The sequence below is a fragment of the Amia ocellicauda genome, chromosome 12 (assembly GCF_036373705.1).
Source record: "Amia ocellicauda isolate fAmiCal2 chromosome 12, fAmiCal2.hap1, whole genome shotgun sequence".
Taxonomy (NCBI): domain Eukaryota; kingdom Metazoa; phylum Chordata; class Actinopteri; order Amiiformes; family Amiidae; genus Amia; species Amia ocellicauda.
Window position 1 is genome coordinate 10,601,977 of NC_089861.1, and position 23,268 is coordinate 10,625,244.

Consider the following 23,268-nt stretch of genomic DNA (forward strand, 5'->3'; position numbering starts at 1 on the left):
AGCTTTTGAAAATAGTTTAGAGCAGGGCAGTGCAGCCAGGCTGAATTGTGTAACATTGGGGTTTGAATGAAAGTAGCTGACAACACACCAAGAAACATTATCCAGCACAGGCCATACCCTAAAGCGTAAGTGTCACTTGTGGCAGAAGGGAGCCCAGGCCTCTTTGTAGGAAATGATTAGAAAGCTTGGAGTTTCAGGCGTTATCTGCCTTCTTTCTTCATATCCTTTCATGCTCTTCCAATTATCCATTTCGCTGCATTCTCTGCTGCTTATAGTAGACTGATTTAGCATCCCAGCCGAAGCAGAAGTGGCTCCTGAATTCGGGTCTATGTGAGGGAAGCGTGCTGCTTTCAAACATAGCCGTGAAGTCTTTTGGCCAGGCAATGGCAATCTTTATGAGGTGTATCATTTAACATTTGAAAATTGCTGCCCGGCGCTAGGTGTGCACATGGTTATTGGAGTCACTTGATGAGGTATGCAGCGTACTGAAAGGGGTTTAGAAGCAAATGCGTGAGGTTGATCTACTCCCTTTACCTCCATTGGGCAACCGGCCCCCTTGGTAGCAGTTTGAATAAGGCTGAACCCCACCAGTCATCAACATTTAATAAGGGTCCTGTCTTAGCCAGATCCCTCTCGCTGCCCCACAGGCTGTGTTGCTGGTCTTAGATCTAACAGGTGAACTTGTGGCCTGTTCTCCTGCATGCTGACGCTGCACAGGTATTCCAGATGCTTGGAAGAGTGTCAGATCCCACACAGCTGGCCTTGCAGCTGGAACACATTGAGCGATGCTCCATTAGTGGACCAACGTGAAGAACTCAAGCAATACAGATGTTCAAATATATATATATGTATGTATATATATTATACACATATATATATATATATATATGTGTGTATATATATATATATATATTTATACACATGTATATATGTATATATTCTTGTTTGCAAGCCCATAAACGTCAGGCACACTGTCAGCAGTTACTTTCGGCGTGGGATTTAATTACATCACCCAGCGGAAAGCAGGTTTAGTATCGGTCTTTCATCTTCTCGCCAAAGTGATGTTTTTCAGACAATGATAGATTCTGCTCGCCTTTAGTAACTCTCTTGTGTAATGCTCAGTTAGTGTGAACAGACTGAAACTCTTCAATACCTACTTTGTGTGTGTGTGTGTGTGTGTGTGTGTGTGTGTGTGTGTGTGTGCTTGTGTGTGCTTCTTTTCTTTGAATGTATTACTATTGCTATTTGTAACTTCTGATGAGAGCCCATATAAGAAGATTGCTTAGTTTCTGATGGCTAATGTTGGTCATAGCATTTCTCTAATATCTTCAATGCATGCGGAATGATCTCTGTAATGGGTTTTTAATATGGCCCAGGCTCAGACTACGGACACAGGCAGAGGGAATCGCATCGTGAATGTGCTTATGCGCTTACCGCCAAGCCCAGGCTCTTGCTCCGGCCATGAGAGTTTCGTGAGCCCAGTCCTGCAGCTGCTCTGAGTGAATACCTTCCATCACAATAAAGCCAAAGCCTTTCTATGTCTTCTCTGAAGGGGAAATTGAAGTCGACAGCAGCAAATCCTGGATAAGGTATCAGAGAAACTTCTCACAAACTGATAGTGATCTAGGTTATAATTCCAGCCTCAAATACAGATGAGAACACCAAGTCCCTCAGTCAGAAGAAATGAGCAGAATTCCACATGTCTTTTAAAGGAGAAGGCCTATTGTACATGACTTTGTTTACAAGGCCGTTTAAAGTTCTCATGCCACCATCTCTGAAGTGTAACTAGAAGTTCAATAAGTACAAAAATGCTGGTCTAAAGGAAAAGGCATAGAATGGTAGAACTACACCAGTAGATTCTAAAAAAAATTAACTTCATTTTGAGAAGAAGGGAGGTGGATCACTTTTGGCCTGTTTTGTAACCTTTTTTCCTGGTGCCCTTTCTAATATTGGGAGATGGATAGATTCCAAAATATAACAGGATATTTGAGCAAGTAAATCTGCCCCCCTCTGCCAAGAAGCTCAAGCTTGGTCTTAAATTGATTTTCCAGCACAATAATAGTTCGAAGCACACATCCAAGACAATCACTAAATGTTTAAGGGAGAACAAAATCAAAACTGATTGGCCATCACCATCTCCAGACCTCAATCCAAATTCCCCCAAAAATTTGAAAGGGAAGGGGGAGGTTGGAGAAGTTCTGCTTGGAGGACTCCTTGAATATCCATTGTGAGTTGTTGATAAGCCTATTAAAAGGCTACAGATGTTGTTTGTATGTTGTTGTTGACACTTCATCAAGGCTCTGAATAAATGAGGATGCTACTGTTCACTGCTTGGTTTTGTGACAGATGCACCTCGTTGTAAGAAGCCACCATAAGGGCCTGGGAAGGGGGCTACCATTTGACTGAGAACAAGCATGTGTGGAACAAATGTGCGCAGAACTGAAACCGCGAATAGAAGGACATCGGGCCTCCAGAATGCGACGTAGAAGTGCCTTGATGTGGTGGGGGAAACACTATACTGTTTAGAAAGGGGGGTGGAGGGAAGTGCGATGCGGGGGGGGATTCTGCTTGCGGCTGTGGGCTCTTTGTGCTTTTAGAGGGCATTGGGAAGAGAAGATGCAGCGCATGTAATTGTTATTGAAAAAGAAAATTAGGAGAAGGTTTATATAGTTATTTATATATTTAAATATCTCTCTTAGTGTTTGTTTCTCATCCAGCTGTGCACGGTTTTGCCAGAGTTGTGGTCTGTAGCTCAGAAAGGAAAGGCAGAATTGAATTCAGACGGCATCCTTCTCTATTAGCATAACAAAATAAAGAATCCAGGGGAGGAATTTACAGTCCTACTGAGATGGCCGTTCTTCTTTCTTATAGGCCTCACAAGGCCTGTTAGCTTCAGGAAATGGCAAGGAGGTTCATCACGCACCCTTTTGAACGCAGACTGTGTTTGCCCCCCTAATTCCCTGTGAAAAGCCAACACAAGCTTCTCTCTGACCCAGCCTGCTCTACCAGGGCAGACAGCATTGTGAGCTGCACATGTCCCTGCTAATGTAGTTGCCTAGTGCTTGCATACCTCTCTGAGAAATGCTACTTGTGATTTTTTCTTTCTTTTTAAATGTATTTTTCAATAACCCCTTATAATAAGGTTACATGGATAGCTGTTAATAAACATTGTATACTGGTAATACCTGATGATCACAACCTATAAAAGCAAAACATTTAGTTTTTCTAAATTATTTCACTGATAAAACTCTTCCGGTATAGCAAAAATAAGAGCATTCAGAAAGCATCCTGTTTATTCGATCCAATTCAATCACTGACAAAATATTATTGTTATTGGACAACAGAGCAGAGTTTTTTTGGACACATATATGCACACAGTACATATTTTTACAGACGTATATGAACAGCTGTTGATAACTACATCAATAATGCATTTTATTGGCTATTTATAACCTATTCATTGTATATAAGCTATTTATTAACTGCTAGTCATAGCACATGTAATAAATCCTTTGGTATGTACTCTGTGATTCTGCTGAATTTGTTGCTTGGCAATTTGAAACATCTGTTGCATCAAAATGAAAATCTGAGAAACCTTCTATAACTTGATGAGATGGAAGTGGTTGAGGCGAGATCATTTGAATGGCACAATGTTAAGGAGCTTCAGGAGTTCTGTACTACACTGATATTATTTAACCTTTGAGGTCTTTTAATCTGGATTAGAAATGGAGTGTTGTATTTACATAAATTATTTCATTGCTTGCTCCTAGTAAATGGGTTAACTGTCCCAGAAATCTGAGAATAGGGAGTATCTCAGTGTCCGTTTTTGTGAGAATGGATTGGTCAGTTTGTCTCCTCTTCCCGTGCTGATGTATTGGTGTTTAATTTCTCATCTAATGTATTTATGTGCCAAACAACCTGGACAAAGTCTTGAAATTAACATTTTAGAACATTTCATGCCAACTAATATTGTGTTACGGGCCAGACTTTTGTGTACTGTTCATTTAAAGAAAAAGGTTATTGGAAATAGAGAAGCGTCTTATGGAAGATCGGTGTTTGTACAACCTTGCTTGAAAGTTGCTGCCAGAATGTACAATTGGAGACCAGAGAACTCACTGCCCAGAGCTTCATTCTGCAGTCATTGCTTGTGTCGAAATCATCTCCCTGCGCTCCATTTTTTTTTTACGGTTCATAAAATTTTATCAAAGAGAGCTAGGAGATGTAGTGAGTTGATGACTAGCCAGCAATCTCAAGAGGTCTATATCACACTCCAGTTGACGTCTGACCAGTGGAGCTCATTGAAGCTCTGTGTTGGGCTGACTCAAGCTGGGTGGCCAATAATTAACTCAATGGGGAGATTAGACTCTTCTCTGCGCCCCTACGGTATTGAAACCTGGAGTGTGGGGCAGTGACTGAGGGCAGAGTGGGATATATTCCGTACCTCCTACCTGGATTGGTATGAGGTCCCCTGTTCTGTTTCCCCAAAGCTTCATGAGAATACAATGAGTGTTTTTTTTAGTTTTTTGTAAAGAGCTATTTTCAGAGCTCCAGGCGGAAAAGGCAAAGACAAATTGGTTTCCTTTGAGTTCCCCGCGTAGTGAGTGCTATTTAGATACCAGGGAAACTGCAAAGGAAGGTGGTCCCGTCCCCCCGATATTGTTTTTTCTGTCATAATTGAAATCGCAAAGGACCCCCTAGCCGATAGCGGTATTCCGTGCTGTCAGCGTTCTCCATTCACTCCGAGGCCCAGGGAGTCTCTATGGTGCTGGGCTGCCTCATTTCCTGCCCGTCAGCCCCTCGCGCTCAGCTGCAACAAGGCCTAAAACACACGCCAAGAATAATTAGACCCTCTTTCTGAAGACATTGCTGAGCCCTGCATCATGTGTCTTCTGCAACACCTCTTCTGTCCTGTTCGCAGTAGCCAGTGCACAGGCCAGAAGACAGTAAGCGCAGTATAAAAATACATTTTAAATAAGTTACTTTGAGTTTCGTAGATCTTGTCTCTGTGCGGTGAAGCTGAGCCACGGGGCTGTAGCGTGACCGTCGCAGTGCTGTACTCTTAGGGAATCGCTGCATATTCATAGCGGCCACCCATCTGCAGGTCATTTGCATTTGTGGCGCCACAAAGCAGCGATCTCCATGTGCTGTTTGTTGTGGAGCGCCGGTTTTGCAATCAGAGCTGCCCCCGTGGCTGTGCGCTCTTACTGGGCTGCGTTTGCCAGCACCCGAACACTGGGTCCTCCCAGAAGGAAGCTGCGATGCATGGAAATGCCTGGGAGGGGATGTCAGCAGTGGAGCAGTGTTTCTAGTCTTCAGCTGTGGTATGGAAACTGATACCTACTGGATCTGATTAGGGGAAGGTTAGGCAGTGGTCATGCATGCTGGTACTGGAAGATGGTCTTGAAAGGCCTCCAATTGGTATTAGCAGCTCTTTGACGCAGTTGGGAGAAGTTAAGGAACATAAAAGTATTCACAATCCAGTGGAGGCAATTCAGTTCACTGATGCCTGTCTAGTTCCTCTAAAGTAATTGGTTCCAGAGCCTAATCTAGCCAAATTCTGGAAGGATTCAAATGAATCGGGAGCTACAGCATAATTTGGAAGCATGTCCTGCGATTGCTATAACGAAGGAAATACTGCACACAGATTTTTGGATTCCCTTTTTTCTTCCTCAAAATCAACCTCTGCCTTTCAGTTTTTTTTTCTTTTTTTTAAATGATTTGCATTTTTCTTTCATCATATAATTCTTGGTTCATATCCTGCTATCAGGGGGAATTCTAGGATTTTTGCTTAAATTGTTTGCCTCACAAACTGAATGAGAGGGGTTGTCTTACAGTTCATTTAAGAAGTGTAAAAGCTGTGGGGAAAGAAACGGCCTTGCACATTGCTGTGAAGTCTGTTGACGAAGTGCACTGTGTGCTTTGATCTGTGCAGTGTAGAGATAATTCCCCATAAAATGTTTCCTTCCATTCAGCCTTGAAGAGTCTCTTCAGAAGTGACAGCAGTAATGTCTGCTGTTTAAGGATGATCTTAGAGGGAACAATGTGTAATCGCCATCATTACGGACAGACACAGTAGGGTGCAGAATTGGATATGAAGAGATGTGTTTCTTTGCCAAGTATTGCCTCTGGTGCCTTGTCTTTCCTCCTGGTTGACTTCATAAACGCGTTGACTGGGGAGTGGGGTGCTTGTGTGGCATTGGAGTCTGCATATCAGTGGCATCTCTGCTAATCTGGGGACTGCGTGTGGCAGGATTACCACACTGGGGATGTAGCGACACGGGGCCAGTCCAGTGAATGCGCTCTTCAGCAAACGCGTGAAGGACCAATGGCTCTGCACTAGACATGCCATTTGCTGGCACTTATACTCCAGATACCAATTAAAAAGCCCATACAGTACAGTGCCATGCTTGTCATACGTTCCCCCAGCTCATTCCAAGCTTTTGAAATGTTCTCTGTGTAAACGGCTTTAAATTATATCCAAATGTCTCGCGCTACAAATGCTTGCTAAATTAGTGAATTGTAGGAAGTGGGGTTTAAAGACTACCAATAATTTAGTCTTTTAGAAAGTTTTTTTTTTTTCTGACTCGTTAGAGAACCCTGTGTTGAAGAACAGAGCCATGCCCTGAAAATGTGCCATCTAAAACGGACTGTAAGGGACTGCTGTATCTGAGCTGTGCACATTCAGTACCGCACTGAGAATGCCTTGGCTTTTAGTTACAGACTTCCCCAAATGTGGAAAAGTTGCGCTGTCATTTTTGCATTTGGTGATTTATACAATTGCTACAATTGCATTTTCTTGTACATATTTTGCCACTCAACCAAAACAAAACGTATATTTCCCCTTCTATTTTAACCACATTTTTATGTGAGGGAAATTTGTCAATTAATAGTTTAAATTATTCAGTTTCTGTCCTTGTATACAAAACCTACAACCAATTTGGGCTGCAGCTCAATCCACTGCTATTGTAGTGATGTAGACGATACAGTACTGGCTTGAAATATTAGCCTAGATTTTCATAGAAAGCATGCTGAACAATTTTGCAATTGAGTCCACTGTGAATCCACGAATTCTCTCTGTGGTCTTGCTCTGCGTTGGGGTCATGTCTGGAATATGACTGCGGCCTTAATTTGCACCTGCCCTAATATGACATACATTACAGCGCTGGAATGACTGTGGCTGCTCTTTTATGGTTTTTCCAGTAAGGCAGCTTAGGCCCAAAGCGAGTGTAGTTTTGTCTTTTATTTTTTTGGTACGTCTCGTAGCACATCATTATGCAGCTCCAGAACTGGCCCCTGTCTTCATCCGGATTGAACGCTTTTGAAGGCGGGCTGGCCTTGCGGTGATTCCTTCTCCTTTCAGGGGTACGACTTGGGGCGCCTGTCCCTTTTCATGTCCTTCTGGTGGAAAATCGATGGCAAGTATTTCCTATTAACCATGTCCAAACCCCGTCTCCAAAAAGCCAGAGAGAGCCATGGTAACAGTTGCACTTTATGGCTGCCTTAGCATTAGAGTCTTATTAACTCCCGGATGGGGGAAGTGTCACCCTTTCAGAACTGTTGTCGGTGTTCCAGATACTAATCCCCCCCTCCCTATTTCCTTCTGACACCCCCCCTGTATTGTACATGACCCCTCTGCGCCTGGAACACAACTGCACCCCCGTCCTCCCCGGCCCCATCTGCATATGGTTAGTGACAGATTCACTCAACGTGCTGCTAGGGGTCATCTGTTTCCAGTTTTTTGATCCCGAAACAGTACATGTTGAGAACATACTTTGTTACATCCAATTTCACTTGTTGTGGATTTTTGGAATAGCGCACTGGCCACATCTTTTACTCTCCTCACTGGGGTTTAGATTCAGAATGAGAGGGTCGCTAAATCCTCTCTTTTCTTTATGTTTTACCCCCCTCCATCTCTCCTCCTCCACCCCCGCCCCCCCCCCCCAAAAAGGCCTGTGTCACTGGAGTTTTCATTAATGTGAAACAGGAGGATTTTTCTCCCTTTCCCTTAAATAATTACAAACACGTTTTTTCATTATGAAGTTGTTACCACTCCTAGTAAACAAACAGAGTGTAGCAGGAAATGCCAAGTGTTTGTCACAAGAGCGTTCAACTGCTTTTCAACAGGAGGCCAAAGCCATAACTAGGTCCGTCTATTAACAGTTCTTGAGGTGTCCAGGTTGTCAGTCATTGGAACAAAGGGAATCATGATACGTTAGTTTGGCGGAAGTTTAATTGAGAATGAACAATGGTTGTCAACAAAAATCAGATCCACCATATCTAGGAGTCTATGTGGACTCCTCACTTTCCCCATCGAAACAATGTGGGGAAGCAATAAAAAAGGCAAACAGGATTTTAGGGTATATTGTCAAAAGTGTCGAATTGAGGACAAGGGCAGTGATGTTCAGACTGTACAATGCACTAGTTAGAGCTCATCTGTGTACTGTGGACAGTTCTGGGCTCCTCACTTCAAGAAAGATATCGCTGCTCTAGAGGCAGTTCAGAGGAGAGCAACCAGACTTATTCCAGGTCTGAAGGGAATGTCCTACTGAGAGACTGAGGGACTGAACCTTTTCACCCTGGAACAGAGGAGACTACGTGGGGACTTGATTCAAGTCTTCAAAATCATGAAGGGGATCGACCACATCAAACCAGAGGAGCTTTTCCAGATCAGCAGGGACACACGCACCCGGGGACACAAATGGAAATTGGGCTTCAAGGCATTCAAGACAGAAAACAGGAGACACTTCTTCACACAGAGTGGCGTCACAATCTGAACAAACTCCCCAGCGATGTGGTTGAAGCTGAAAATTTGGGAACATTTAAAAACAGACTGGATAGGATCCTTGGATCACTTCATTTATTAATGGACACCAAACGAGCATGATGGGACGAATGGCCTCCTCTCGTTTGTAAACTTTCTTATGTTCTTATATTAGGTTTGCCAGTGTAACTGTGTCGCTAAAAATAGCCTAAATACCCTAATACAGGAATAAGAGCGGACTGACATTTTTGTAACTTCCTCTCAATGACTTACCGTTTACCTGCACAACGCATACAAGCCCTGGCCTGAGCTCTTTAGAATAAGGATCACAGCAAACTGTTGGTCTTGACTTCAGTAATCCGGATGGGTGTATTTTCACTGGGCAGTTCTGTGGCCCCGTGTGGGGACAGAGGGACTATTTCAACATACCAAAGTGGTCAGGGCCCTGTCTCTGCTTCTCTGCACGTCCGTTCTGCAGGCCTGTGTATCTCTCACCGAGGCCAGTTTCCAGTGACTTTGTACGCAGCTGTCAGGGCGCAGGAAAGAGATTTACATAGGCCTTAAGCCATGACACCAAACCCGCTGGCAGCCTTCCTGTTTTCAAGGCTTCTAATTAGCGCTGGTAAGAATCTGTCTTCATTTTCTTTTATTTTTTTTAATGTAAGACAAAAGCAGTGCGGCCAGTGAAAAAAACATTTTTGATGTCGATCCACTGACCTCGGCTGTAAATTTGCTGCCTTTGCTGCGGTTTTTCGTCATCTGCGTTGTCGTTTACCCGGCACGAACTGAGCTGCAGTTTTTATTTTCGGCATTCATTTTTGGTCATTTTCTCCATTACAAACTGCAGGGAAGCTACTTTGTGCTCTGTCTGTTGTTTTATCCGTGCTGGAAAAACCTCTCCTGGTGGTAAAATGGTGCCTCTTGGCTTGTGCGCGGACAACGTCAAGGCCGTTTTAGAAGCCACCATTTTCTATTTGTCAATTGTGTTCTTTCTTCCGGATTAAAGAAAGACGCTGGGCTCAAAAGAGGTGTTTCAGCAGAAAGTCTTGACTCGGCAGACCTCGCCAAAGCCAACTCAATCTCACAGTTTCTCTCTAAAGCACCGCTGGGCTTGCCTGCGGGGGGCTTAATGTCTTCTATAGGAGCAGATGGTGATTCAGCAATTTTTGTTTTATTTTATTTGTATTTTAACCCCCTATCCATCTGATAGACAAATGCAGCAGACAGATGCGCACTTGTTTCAATCTGCAGTCACAAATTCCTCTCTGCCTCTGTAGCCAACCCCTCCGATCATCCCTTGCACTCACCCGATTTCAGTTCATTCAGTTCTTGAAGAGATAAAGAGAGTTCCTTTTGAAGGGTTGTATCCAGAGGTACCTATGTCTCATTAGGTGGCGCTCTATTCTGCTTGGCATCTAACTGTGTGCAAGGTACCCAACAGATTTATTTATCTCCATACCAAGAAGGGACATTTGGCACTCTCCAGCCCCTTCAGTAACACTGGCATTAACTTGAACCAGTGTGGGATACTTTCTCTTGCCCACATTGCTTATATCGCTTAAAGTCTCATGATCATAATGTTTGTGCTGATATCCTCATATCAGGTGACTGCTTCCAGTGTAGTAATGCACCTATCACAGTGCCACAAAACAGGGTAGCTTTTTGAGGTCCTTGAAATATCAGGGGTGGCCCATTTTTCAGTACGAACACAGTGCCAGGTTACTTGAAATATGACTTTTGTCTGGTGTCATACAGTGAGATTACACTGATTGATGGGATGTGTCTTGGATTCCAGCTCACAAGAAAAATAAATAAAAGGAAAAACAAAAACAGCCAGCACTGACCTGACATTATACAATACATTTGAGCTTGCATCTCCTTTCTTACAGAACTTTGTAATAACACTTTCTTTTGATAACTGTAATCTCTTAAGGAGACGTTTTGTACTCTTAAGACGTACATCAATATTGATGAATAACGGTGCTTGCTTGAACTTGGCATGATATCTGTCCCGACACAGCTGTCTGAACCGTTTGTGGCCAGTAGGTGGAAGCAAAGTGAAGACCAAGTCTGCTCTGTTCCGGCGCTTGCAGTGTAGGTTTTAGTAAACGGGAGCTTAAATCCAAGACGTTTTCGGACAGCGAGCATTTTCCATGACGTGACTCTGAGGCTGATTGAGAGGAGAAGCTAGGAGGCTTCTGCGTATTCAATTTCATTCACTCCCTGGGCGTGGAGGCAAAAGGTGCCAGGATGGAGGTGCTGATTGAGTGGGAAGCTGAGTGCTGAGTGAAGGCCCAAGATCAAACTGCTGTTATGAGCAGGGTACGGTTCTTCGTGGCCAATCGGGGGCATGACCCCAGTGGAACAGTGCGCAGGAAATACCTCCAGACTTCAGCGTTTTTGCGTGGGGTTCTGCCGTCCCTCTCTACCCGGAAGAGTTTATTCCAATGGCAGGCATCCAGGTGCTTAATGACCAAGTGTAACGTGGGCTGGAAGCATGTGCTCCCAGTGACCGGAGGCCAGAGCATGTGCAGAGCAGATGCGGCAGTTGAATGGGGGTAATTGAAAGGGCAGAGAATGTCAGATTGACAGAAACGGCAGTTAGGCAAACTCACTGCGTGTGCATCAGGACAAGAAACGGTCCATTTGTTTCTCGAATTGGCTTCAGCGTGATCTCAGTAATGTGTTCACTCACATTACCCTTACCAGACCTCAGCTTGAACCCCAAAACCCCAACATTAATATATATACATATACTTTTATGTTCTGGGCATGACCTTTGACCTTGGGGGTAATAATAATAATGTTGGGTTCAGACCGCTTTCAACAAACCACCATTAAATTATCCTAACAGCACATAAACCTTTATTGTTGCGACTCTCTAGGGTGACCGGCTTTGAAGACATTTTAAAAGTTTACAATATTTGATCTGTTACTTTTGATTCCATCACTTATAACCACTTCTAACCGTGTATTCTACGCAGTTTTATTCTCTGTATGGAGGAATGGGTACAGTGTCTTCAGTTGTTACTATTTATTATTTTTATGATGTAAGCAATATCTCCATTACAGGATTAAAAAGTATTCCAAGTTTTCATGCATTCTCTACTCTCTTCTTTCTTAGACTTAGTTGCCTGCTTATTAAACATCTTAGATAAACTGAGAACAAGTACCTCTACGTGATCAGCATACTTTAGATGTGTATTTAGGTCCCTGTCATTTTGTCTGTCCTATATTCCTGTTCTGTGTGCTCAGTATGACTCTCAAACCGATACAAAGTTTTCTCCAAGCTGATTTTGAACATTTTGTGCTGTGTAAGTAATATCAGTTCAGATTTTGGAAGACGTGCTAAAAAAAAGAAAAGGAAACCCTGTGCATTAATGCATCCACAATGGCTTTCTTCTTCCCTGTTGAATTCCCTCAAATTCTTCCTTGAACTGAGGAGTGTCAATGTTGTGTTGAAAGAAGATCATATGAAAACTGTACTACATTGACCATGTTTCTCTTAAAGCAGGGGTGACAATCTGACAATGATAAATTACACTACAACACTGAGAAAGCTATTTGCGTATCGAAATAAATGCCAGGACTGAGATACAGTAAGGGCATACACAGTTTGACAGTGAGAAATGAATAGGGAGGAAGAAAAAGACACCAAAAAAACGAAAACTCCAGCAATCGCTGAATGTTTTCCTATGGCCACCTGAGAGTTACAGTGCAGTACCCCTCTCTGCCTGCAGGGGCCAGGCTGGTCCCAGCAGTGAGACGCTGTGTGCCGGGAGAACGCAGGAGTCTCGGCTGCCTTGGGGGAGAGGAGGGAATGGCAGCTTGTTTTGATTTTCTTGACTCTTTGGCCCGTGCGCGCTGGAGACGGTGTGCTCAGGAGACCCAGGAGACCAGGGGGAGAGGATTGGATTAGGAGGATTAGTCGGCCCCGAGCCTGGCAGGGTGGGCGCACTGTGGCCAGCTTGTGCGACGGGGGGCTGCGGTTTCGGTTTTGGAACGAGCGCTGATTTAAGATGTGCTGCCCACCGCCTTGTCTAAGGCCATGTTCAAGCCGTATTTCAAAGCCACTTCGGGTTAGTGTCTGGACTCAGCCACTGTTAATGCACCTCATCTTTTTTGTCTGCTGTACAGAGAGTCTCTTCTTGTTATTCTTGTTATTAGTCCTGAGATTCAGATGTCAGTCTATATTTTTGTTACTTTTTAAAATGACAAGCCCAGTCACCTGCACTGTAATCTGTTAAATACTTGGATCTTTCTTGATTTAATTGAGGTAATCTGGCTTCTTTTGTTTTAATTTAAATATCGATTCCGTATCATGGGCTTAAATCAAGTCAATCAAATAATAAAACAGAATAAAATCTCTTGGCTTCACCCCTCGTCTCTCCCTGCGTTTGGAACAGTGCGAGCATGTTTCAGAAGGAGCCCAGAATAAACATAGTCAAATGAATATCTCATAGAAAAGAGCCTTTTTTTCTTTGAGAGAGAAAATTAAAAGAAACCCTTTATTTTTTGTAATATGTATACATTGCACATTGTTCCCAGGATTTCCAGTGTATTTCCAGATTTGGCCTGAGCTGATTAATTGAAGCCATATTGCTATTCCTGCAATCCAGGGGAAGATTGATTGCCGATATCCAGTTACACTGTACAGAGGGAGTGGAGGAGGGGCTGTCTAATCAGGTTCTTCCGATGGGCGCTACAGGGCTGATGAATGGGGCGGGGGGGGTGGAAGTCAGACTTTCTTACCTGCTGAACTGAATACGCTCTGCTGTCGGGTGCGAGGGGGGTGATATTGTAGGCTAGAGGAAATAACATGTTACAGTTGTAATATCTTGCGCAGTGCTGTATTGCCAATTGGGGTGGTGGGGGGGTGGGTGGGTTGTGATGAGCTTAAACATATAAGAACAGTGCTTCTTTTAGAGCAGTGCTTTTTTCGTGTCAGTGAACACAACCGAATGGCACACAGCGACTGTGATCACAGATATTATATTGGACAGTTACTTCCATGCAAAGGATTGTGGGATCTATCTAGGTGGAGCACAGCAGGACGTTTTCAATGATGAGACAATGCAGGCCTGTTAAATTGAGTCGCCCCCCCAACCACAATGAATTTCAGTGCTTTAAAAAAGTGCATATGTATTACCCGTTAAGTTATATTGTTACCTGTACGTATTTTATTTCAGTTTTAAAACAGATTGGCAGTTTTTTTTATGCATTTTAAATTGGGTTGTGTGACTAGTTAATAGCAGTTGTGAAATGTTCATGTAAGTCTGGATTTTAAACTTACTGCTCCCTTGTTACATTACTGTATTACATAATTACATACCTCTGTTTAATAGTTTATTAACAATATAAGTATTTTTATGGGTTTAATGCCTACATTTTAATGATATACTACAAAGTTTTGCAGTTATTAACAGCACATGTGCCTGGGTTCGATGCTTATGGTAATACAATTATTGTTGCTGTAAACTCCTGGCTCAGCCTGTATTTTAATCAGTGCTCTCTCTGATTGATTGTCTATGTATTTTAATAATCAACTCAGCAACCTGCACTGATGATCACCTGAGCCAGCAGGCGCTTGAGGAGACACAAGGAGTCGCTGGTGATGCAAAACCTGAGCCTAAACACCCTAAACTTTGTCAGTTGCCCTCTGGGAGTGCAGGGCTGAAGCTGGCGATAGCAGAGCCACTGTTTGGCTTTCGAAATGAGGCGAAGCGAGTGGGCGAGCTGGAGACTATGTTTCCAGAGGCGAGGTCACACGGTGTGTTTACCAGAACGTGCAGAGAGAAGGCATGTCTATGCCGTTGTAACTTGAGAGGAATGCGAAGGCAACCGGCCAGTTTAAAAATTCTCTTTCCTAACACTCGGCCAGATAAGGGCATCTTTTGCATCACAGAGGAAACTGAGATGGGGCCTCACCTCAGGGTCAATCGTGGGTCCCACAGCACACTGAGGACTTAATTTCACTTCTGAATCGTGAGAAAAATCCGGGACACTTTAATTAAAAGTGAAATCGCTTATTTAGCATTCTACATGAAGTGCAAAAAATAAACTGTCTCTTGGCACATGACTAGTGGTCTAATCCTGACCTGCCTCACATTTCTTGGGAATGGTGCACTTGACCATTTCATCCGGTTTCTGTGGGCCCTCTGTGCAAGGTGGGGGACCACACTGCAGTGTGAGAAAGCCGGGAATTTGCCAGCTTGTGACACCGCTTTTCATATGAACACAGTGTATTTACTAAAGCTACGTTTTTGTTTTTTCCCCCTCCAAAGGCTTGGGAGCTTTGCTGCTGTAAACATCTCTCAAAGCTCTTCGTTTAGAAGCCCTACCGGCACTTGCATGCTCTGTGTTTTGTGACTCACGCCCTCCATTTATCTTTAATTAGCCATGGGATTTAGCTGGCAGATTTAATTTCTCCTAAAAAAGCTGTTTTGAAGCCCTGGGACTCTGAGGGCTTTGTGTTTGCACATACATGGCTTCTGTACTCCCCGTCCAGAGTACAGTGTGTCCGGGCTAATTAATGGCCAGACTGCGTGGTTGCTTGGGCCAAGGACACTAGCACTGTGGTCTGCTGCTGTCTGAGCACGAAGAGAGTGGTTTTCATTTCATTGACCAGTGCGCCATTGGCTGTGGTGGTGTCTGCAGCTTGGTGTTCGGTCAGTGGCAAAGCTGGATCTCTGCTGTCCTCAGAGATGGTTTTGTTTTAATAAGAACGGAAGAACCCCTTTGGTTCAGTTAGTAGGTCGAGGATCCTGTATACTTTGCATGGTTCTGATTATTTGTTATTTAAATGTAATTAACCGTGCCCCCCTTCCCACTTCCCATTCAGAAGTCTGTGTTTTTGTAGGTTCTCTCCAAATAGAAGTTTGTCTTCTGGATATCTGAGAGCAGCAAACTCAATATGGTAACTAAGTATGGGTTGAGTTTTCATTTCTGTTTCCAAAAGGTCACTGAGTCCAGAACTACACAGGATAAAATTTGAAGGCATCATCATTTTATTGATTTATTTTAGCTGGGATAAAAGCTCCTTCATGGAGTTTTCTTCTGACGTCTCCACGCCCATGCCGAAACCCACAGTGCCCCTTCAGAGCTCTGTTGTCTCGATCATCTGACGGTGCTCAGGACTTACTGGGGCCTGGGAACGCTGTACAGAACGCACAGAGCAGAGCTTCCTCTACGAACAGTACTTTCCCCAAGTACACTTGAAGTCGAGGGCCTCAGAAGTGTTTGAGAAGGAGCGCGCAATGGCAGTCCACCGTCATCGTCCGTTTGTGAGGAAATTCTTGACCCCAGATCCCCAGTGAAAAAGACCCATTGAATTAGCATCCAAAACAACTACTAGGTAATATTTTCCTCCCATGCACCCCTGTCTGAGGAACCGATTGCCTCTCACTGCATTTCCAGGCCTGCTGCCGTCACAATATAGGATCTGAACAGTCCCATTACCTCATTCCTGTCTCCGTGCTGACAGCTGGGTATTGAGCTAGACCACTTCAGCAACCAGGCTGATTGGCTTGGCTTGTGATTGAAAGACATTTCACAAATGTTCAAAGTATTGATTTGTAGGGCCCCTTGAAGGATACGGAGGAGCTTAGCCTATGTATTTTTTGCATTTCTAACCATTGTTGAAGTCTTGCAATTCACTGATGGAAACATGGCCCTGTACTCGCAGGGTTTCCCGCATCGCTATTCAGGCCAGGCGGCCCCACGTGGACAAACCTATACGTGAACGAAAGAGAATGAAACTTTAAAGTAGAAGCGCATGTGCTCCGCCCCCCGCTCTCGTTCGCCACTGCAAAACCCGATCCGCAAACACCCCTGGCAATACGTGATCACCCTCCCCACTAAAGAATATGCAAACTCTGGCACATTTCAACCTTGATGAGCTACAGGGTCTTTGTAAGTCAACCATGGGTGCTAGATACATTTTATAAACTGACATATAAAGCATGAATACACTGCTTTTCGGCTTCATCTGTATAAAATAGTAATATATCAGACTGCTGTATTATGGGAGTCTTTCGCTGTGCTGCTGAACTATTTTTATTTAGATATGTATTACTCTGCCACTTTGACAGAAACATTCAGCACCCTTTTGCTTGTATGTTTTCTACATGATAGGCATGGATCTGTGTCCCTTTTGACCTTTTTAAGTATGCAGAATAAGCTCCGAGAAGTTTCTACCCATGTCCAAGTGTTACTGAACGGTGCAGTATCTGTAACTTGGTCAGTCAATCATTTCTTTAAGTCATTTCTTGCTAGATGTGGTTGGCAACTGATAGTGATGTTGTATTTTGGAAAATGGTCACCATGCAAACATGTTATTTATTTTAATTATAAAAATACATTATTCATGGCCTTTATAAAATACATATGAAATGTTAATGCTAATAGACATATATAGACATTACAACCACTGAAAATGATAACATGAAAGTAAGTGCAGCTTGTATAAAATAGTTTGGCCTTTTTATTGTCACCAGAACTGTTTCTGGCGGATCTTCTCCCTTCCTAACCTGAAACGCACCTGCTTGCAATGTGCAGCCCGAGCTCCCTCTCTTCAGTCAGGGTACTCAGAGCCGCGCTGTCAACCAGTCCTGGGGTCACTACGTTTCTGCATATGGGTGCTGTGGACCACATGAGATGTGTGCTGCAAGGAGAGCGGTAGAGCTGGCCTCTCTGTCAGCCAAGTCAGTTTGCACCTTGCAGTTGCATTCCTGCTGCCTCCATCAGATCTAAGAACATTACATTCTTTAATAGTTTTCAAATGTCACCCTGGCTCTGGGCCACAGCCGCTCTCTTCCCTTCACGGGTAGACTTTTTGTGTGGTTTGGGCCGGTGAATTCATTGTGAGAGAGTGTTTTTTTCTATTTGACAGTTTGATTGGTAGCCTGTACTGGGACGTACGTGTGGGTTTTGACTACCTGCTTCATTCAGGTACAGTGGATCTGCAAACAACTCCAGGGATTTGGACCGAGACTGATGGGGTTGTTCAAATATGCAGTGCATGGGCGGATGCAGATGGAATTCATATCGTGAGACCCATTCAGGCATATTAAGTGATAAAAACCGGGTCTGACTCTCTTGCAGTTCATTAACTAGGGCAGTGATTCAGAGCGGTGTTTTAATAGACATGTTTTGTATTGTGATTGCCAAATTATGTGATGAAAACAGGGACAGACCAACTCCTTCTTATGGCTTACAGCTCATCTCAAGTTAAAGGCAGAAGGCGCAGTGTTTTAAAAATGTCCAGCTTGTACTGATAGAAAATGCACAGAAAAAAATATAACAATGTTTTGTTTCATTTGTCAATTGGTAAATGAAATAAATGTAGACCCACTTTAAATCACCAACACCATGCCGACATAGTAAGTGATTAATGTTGGCCTTTTTTCTTCATTCATCACGAGTGCAACCAGTAATTCCATAAGTGTAGACTTGACACCAAAACACCAAAAAGGAGGAAAAAAAGTATTTTTATTTGGGGTATTTTTCATATAAACCAGTGCACATGTTCTTAGAAAGACCCAACATTACTTGGTGTCTTTGTCCGTGGTAAGGGAGAGCATGGGAGTAGCCCCTTTATGAGACCATGCATTTGAAAGAAGACATCAGACAAATAACACAGAGATGAGAATCCCATCTCTCGTCTGACTCAATTATCCAGAATCGTTGTGGTTCCCTATTGCTTCTAACAGATGGAACTCCTATTGAAGATATTCTTAGAACTATTCTTTCTGTTTCAAAATATGATATTGTGAAGAATCCTGTGAAAGTTGTGTTGTCTTTCATGACTGTCATCCTCATCTAAAGAAAAGCGCACAAGACATCACGGTTTACCTTGAATGTACAACAGCAGTTCAGTCTATATATTTGCACTGTACTGGGGTCATGAGCTGAGCTTTCCCCTCTTCGCTTCTGACCAGACCGTCAGTCCACAGACAGTATATTGGAGGCAGTCGGACGGATTGTTTTTTTCTTTACTTCATGTGAACTTATGCTACTTTTTGACATCCCCGTGAAGGTTCAGTCTGGAGCGGAGGCCCTGTGCACTGCTCTGGTCTCCCTCGTGGCGCTTCTCTGAGGCCTGTTTCTCTCTCCCTGGCCCCCCGTAGAGGCGAGGCTGCAGGAAGCCTTTCTCTTTCATGTCAACCACAGCAAAGCCAGACACCCCCCCCCAGCCGGCCGTCCCTGGGGGGAAGAGGGAGATTTCAGCTCCGTTCTGGGGGGACATTCCCCTTTTCCTTCTCTCCATCTCCTTTTTCTCCCCTTGGCCAGCTTTGATGTGGTATTCTGGAGTGTGTCTCTACTTTAGGCTCCTCCAAACACACCGTCCATATTACTCCTCTCTCCACAGGGGTGGGGGATCCCTCGTGAACCCCTCTATGTGATTTTTCTCTGTTCTTTACTCTTCCTTTTTTTTCCCTCTTCCTTGTGGTTAAACAAATCACTTTACTTTTCACTCCTTATTTGTGATGTCTTTTGAAGTGAAACACATCAAAGAATGTGTGTGTGTGTGTGTATTTTGATTTCTTCACCTTCTATTGAGGGGTCAGTGTGATTAGAGTCAGGTGTGTATATACTATTGTTCATTTTGTGTCTCTCTCTGTGAGCCATAACCTAATGTTTTCTACAGTAGTAGGGAGTTCTGTTCTCAGTAAAACAGCTTTAATTATTTTAATACATCATCATTGGCCTGGCTCGGTGTGGTTGAGAAGAGCCCTTGACGTTGCTAATCAAGAACAAGAGTATTGTCTCTGCCCTTCTTCTCCGTGCACAGTGTTCATTCCAGCTGTGGCAGGGGAAGTGATCTGAATCCCTTCCCAGGCAAGTTTGTTTTTTCTTCAGATTAAAAGATTGAGATCCGCTTAGGATGACAGAAAAATTTAAAAATAGATAAATACATAAAAAAATAAATAAATCAAAGTGCACGTCAGGAGAGGCGGCAGCCATGCGTTCCTCATTAGCCCCTGGAAGCGTCTGTCCGGATTCCTGCAGAGGCGGTGTGGTGCGGCCCGGCCCGGCCGCCTCTCCCTTTTCCCCCCTCCAGCGGTTCAGACTCCGGCGTCATGTTCTCTTCACGACGAAACCCTCTGAATTAAACATCGACGATGGCCAGATATGGTTTCTGGAGCAAGGGTAGTAACCATGTGTGAAATTAATTCCTCATCAGCGGGGGCGGCTGTGTTTCAACTCTCCCTTTAGAAGACGAGGGTTACCGAGGGGAAAGAGTTACTGACGTCCTCTGTTGAGTTTGTGAAGTCCTGCATTGCATGGCTTCCTTCAGGCCATGAACTCTAGGTGTTTAGAGGTACTGTCCTGTGAATCCTCCAGCTATTTTGTTTATAAGCCCCTCAGTTTTGTCACACTCTTATGCATTGTATTTTATTTGTACACAGTTTCATTCTACAGACTGTGTATCCCCTTTTCTGTTAATCCGGTTAGTTGAGACAGTTTGGCAGTAGGATGTCAATATTTTGAAATGTTGATGTACTCTGTTTATGGCACATGTTGACAGTTCTTGCTCTGTGAAGTTTTAGCAGCTGGAGCCTGTACTGAGGTTACAGAGAGGGGATCTAGTTGAAGGGTGAAAACTGTTATTTTCTGCCAATGCTGATTGGGAGGAAACTGGTCTGATTATACCCCCAGACTAACACTAAACTGAGGCAGTAAAAACATGAAACGTGGAAGGCGAACATTTTCTCTGACTGTGTTTTCAGCGTCAGTCTGTTGGATGACACTTCCCTTGTACTGTTTATTTATTTATTTATTTATTTATTTATTTATTTTTTATTTTCTGCTTGCCTGTGGCTTGGAATATTTGTTTTCCTGCGATGAAGGACAAATCTAAACCAAACAAACAAAAGTCTGAAACAACAATGCCGATCCTCTGCTCCGAACTGTACAGCTGGGACTGCCCCCTGCTCCCCGTCCACACGCTCGCGCTCCTGCCTTCCCCACAGCGTAATGAACGCCAATCTCCGGGAAAATAAACAGCCTGTCTCCGCAAACCACAGCAAAGGCTGGCATTGAGTTTCGCAGCCCCCTCCCCATCCCTGCCCTGTGATTGAAGACTCCGAGTCAGTATATTTGGATTTCTATCACGAAAGCCATGGTGCACAGTGCGGGGACTGTAGAGGTGGCTTAATGTATATGCATAGGAAGTGGATTTGTTTCCTGGACACAGGGGAGCAGTCTGTGATGTTTTACCCTCCTTGGGCGGCCATATCGAGTTCAGATGAAAGCGTTCAGGATGATGATAATGAGGATGATGAATTTTTCTGGGGTATTTGAGTGCATTATAAATTAAGTAGTTCCAAATGTCTTACCTGAATGGCACAATTGTAAAGAGGGAATTTAGAAAACCCAAATATGTTGACAATTTCCCCAATGGAGGGCATTTTCCAGCTTTTGCAGCACTGTCTCACTCTGCTCCCATGTTTTAGTGCGTTAGTCCCATTAATAATAACCACTCTGCCTACCATTTGCTATCCATCAAGCTTTAAGCGCATGACCAGCACAAGTGCTAGTGTTTCAGTATTTTTGTTCACACGCTCTCAATCGTAATTTGACAGGTGAATCACGGTTTATTTCTGAGGAGTTTATCATACTTTCACAAGGTGTGCCACGCAATATCCTTTTGCTGAAATGGATATAGGTGTTGTGTTCCCACAATTTCAGTTGCTAGTATGTCAAGACTGCTTTCCTAACAATAATGTTTTATAATGCAAACTTTGAAGATGGGTGGAAACATCTTAATAGCAAAGACTTAATATATATATGTATATGTTTCTATATCTTTACTCATCTGTCTATAATGTGACATTGTGTTTCAGGCGCAGCTCCAGAGAAGTCTGGACAGCACTGTGTCCTACCAGCACAGGACAGTCAGTGGCCGGCGGTCCAGGAAAGAGGCAGGACTGGGCACTGAGCTGGAGGGCCAGGGCAGCAGCCCCCTGTCTGAACAGGACTCTGGGATACTGGATGTCGAGGACGAGGAGGAAGAGGATGAGGTAATTCTCCTTGAGAGAGACTATTTCTCTCTTCAGTGATACAGAAGACTGCTGCTTGCTTGTAACGTTTGCCTTACATGCCGACTTCCTCCGTTTCCTCTCTTCTTATAACATCCAGTGTTGTTCTTAACTCTGATCACAAGAGACCTTGGAGGCTCTTCCGGAAATTGCTGCAGTGTCGTAAAAATTGTTTAGTTCTCAAATCCAGATCCCTGTAGTGTGTGTTCATGCTCCTAGTTTGATGTAGACCTGCGAAAAAGTTCTGTGTCCAAGAACACCTTCTCCTCCCTGAAACATTTCACGTTCTCTTGCAAAGCTTTGGTGTCCTGAACTAACAGTTAGTTCTTGCCCTTGGGCATGCTGTATTGCCAGACACAGGCCTGCCTCAAATTGCACAGGCCTTTTCTGTTTGCCGGTGTTAGTCTATATTTAGGGCTGTAACACGTCAAACTGGTGCCCGACATCAACGGCGTGATGGCAGTCAAGGTCCTCTTGACGTATTCTTGGACGCAGAGGGCACTTCGGTTTTCCTCAACTCTGCCTGCCCGGCGCTGACCTCTCACTGATGCGCTGTGGAGAGAGCGCCTGGGGGCTGACACCATCTTCAGCACCTGGAGATTACTCCCTTTTTTATTTTAATGGTAGCAGAGTAATTTAAAGCCATTTAGTGTCATTACCCTGCTCCTTGGCGAGGTTCATCAGATCCTCCCAGCTGATAAAGTGTTTGTTTTGTGCTGCTTGATTACATTCCCATCAGCTGTGAGGAGACAAACTGGGAGAAGGAAAACATTCCCTCGGGAGGTCGACCGCCTGGTCCGCACAGTGTGTCTCTTCTCACACAACCACCTTTCCTGTCCAACCCCTTCAGATGATCTCGATACGAGGGGTACTGACATGGTGCCATCGGCGCTAAGTGACCTCAATCTGAGAAGCGGTGTTAATTTAGTTGCTGTACTTTGCCAAGTCTGTGGGGAACATACAAGCTTTCACATGCCACAAGATGCCTGCCTACAGGGAATCCGGTGCACAGGGGGACTGAGGGGGGGAAGGACAAATTATGATCTTCATTAGATTGGTTATCTTTCATTTATCAGTCTGCTTTGCTTGCTTGCTTGCTTTGTACAGGGCTAGATGGCAGTCTTAATTGACTCTAAAGCCTTTCTGGAAGTCTATCACTGTAATCTGGTAATTACTGGTAACTTTGCACAGTAATTTGGCAGCTTCCCTATAGTTTTAAAATGCGTTTACATTCCTTTGCCATGAATTTCCAGTTTATTTCAATTTAACTTTGCAATTGCACACTTGATTGTGATTTTACCATTGATATACTACAATAAACCTTTATGGGGGGGTACCAAACACTCGATGTGTCCACTCTCACACTGCCCCCCCGCCAACTCGAGTGGGACAGCGACCTCCAGTCTTTTCAGCCCCTTGGGACCAGTTCTTGGGAAAAGCAGTCGCTTCACGACTGGAACTTAA

General features: G+C 43.9%; 1 protein-coding gene across 2 annotated transcripts in view; it reads left to right on the forward strand.

Moving 5' to 3' along the window:
• exoc6b (exocyst complex component 6B) overlaps positions 1 to 23,268 on the forward strand; it is a 152,783-nt gene that overhangs the window by 35,712 nt on the left and 93,803 nt on the right. For both annotated transcript variants that reach the window (XM_066718327.1, XM_066718328.1), the window contains exon 7: positions 21,610 to 21,786. In XM_066718327.1, the coding sequence (XP_066574424.1) occupies positions 21,610 to 21,786 (177 nt within the window). The remainder of the gene's footprint in view (positions 1 to 21,609; positions 21,787 to 23,268) is intronic.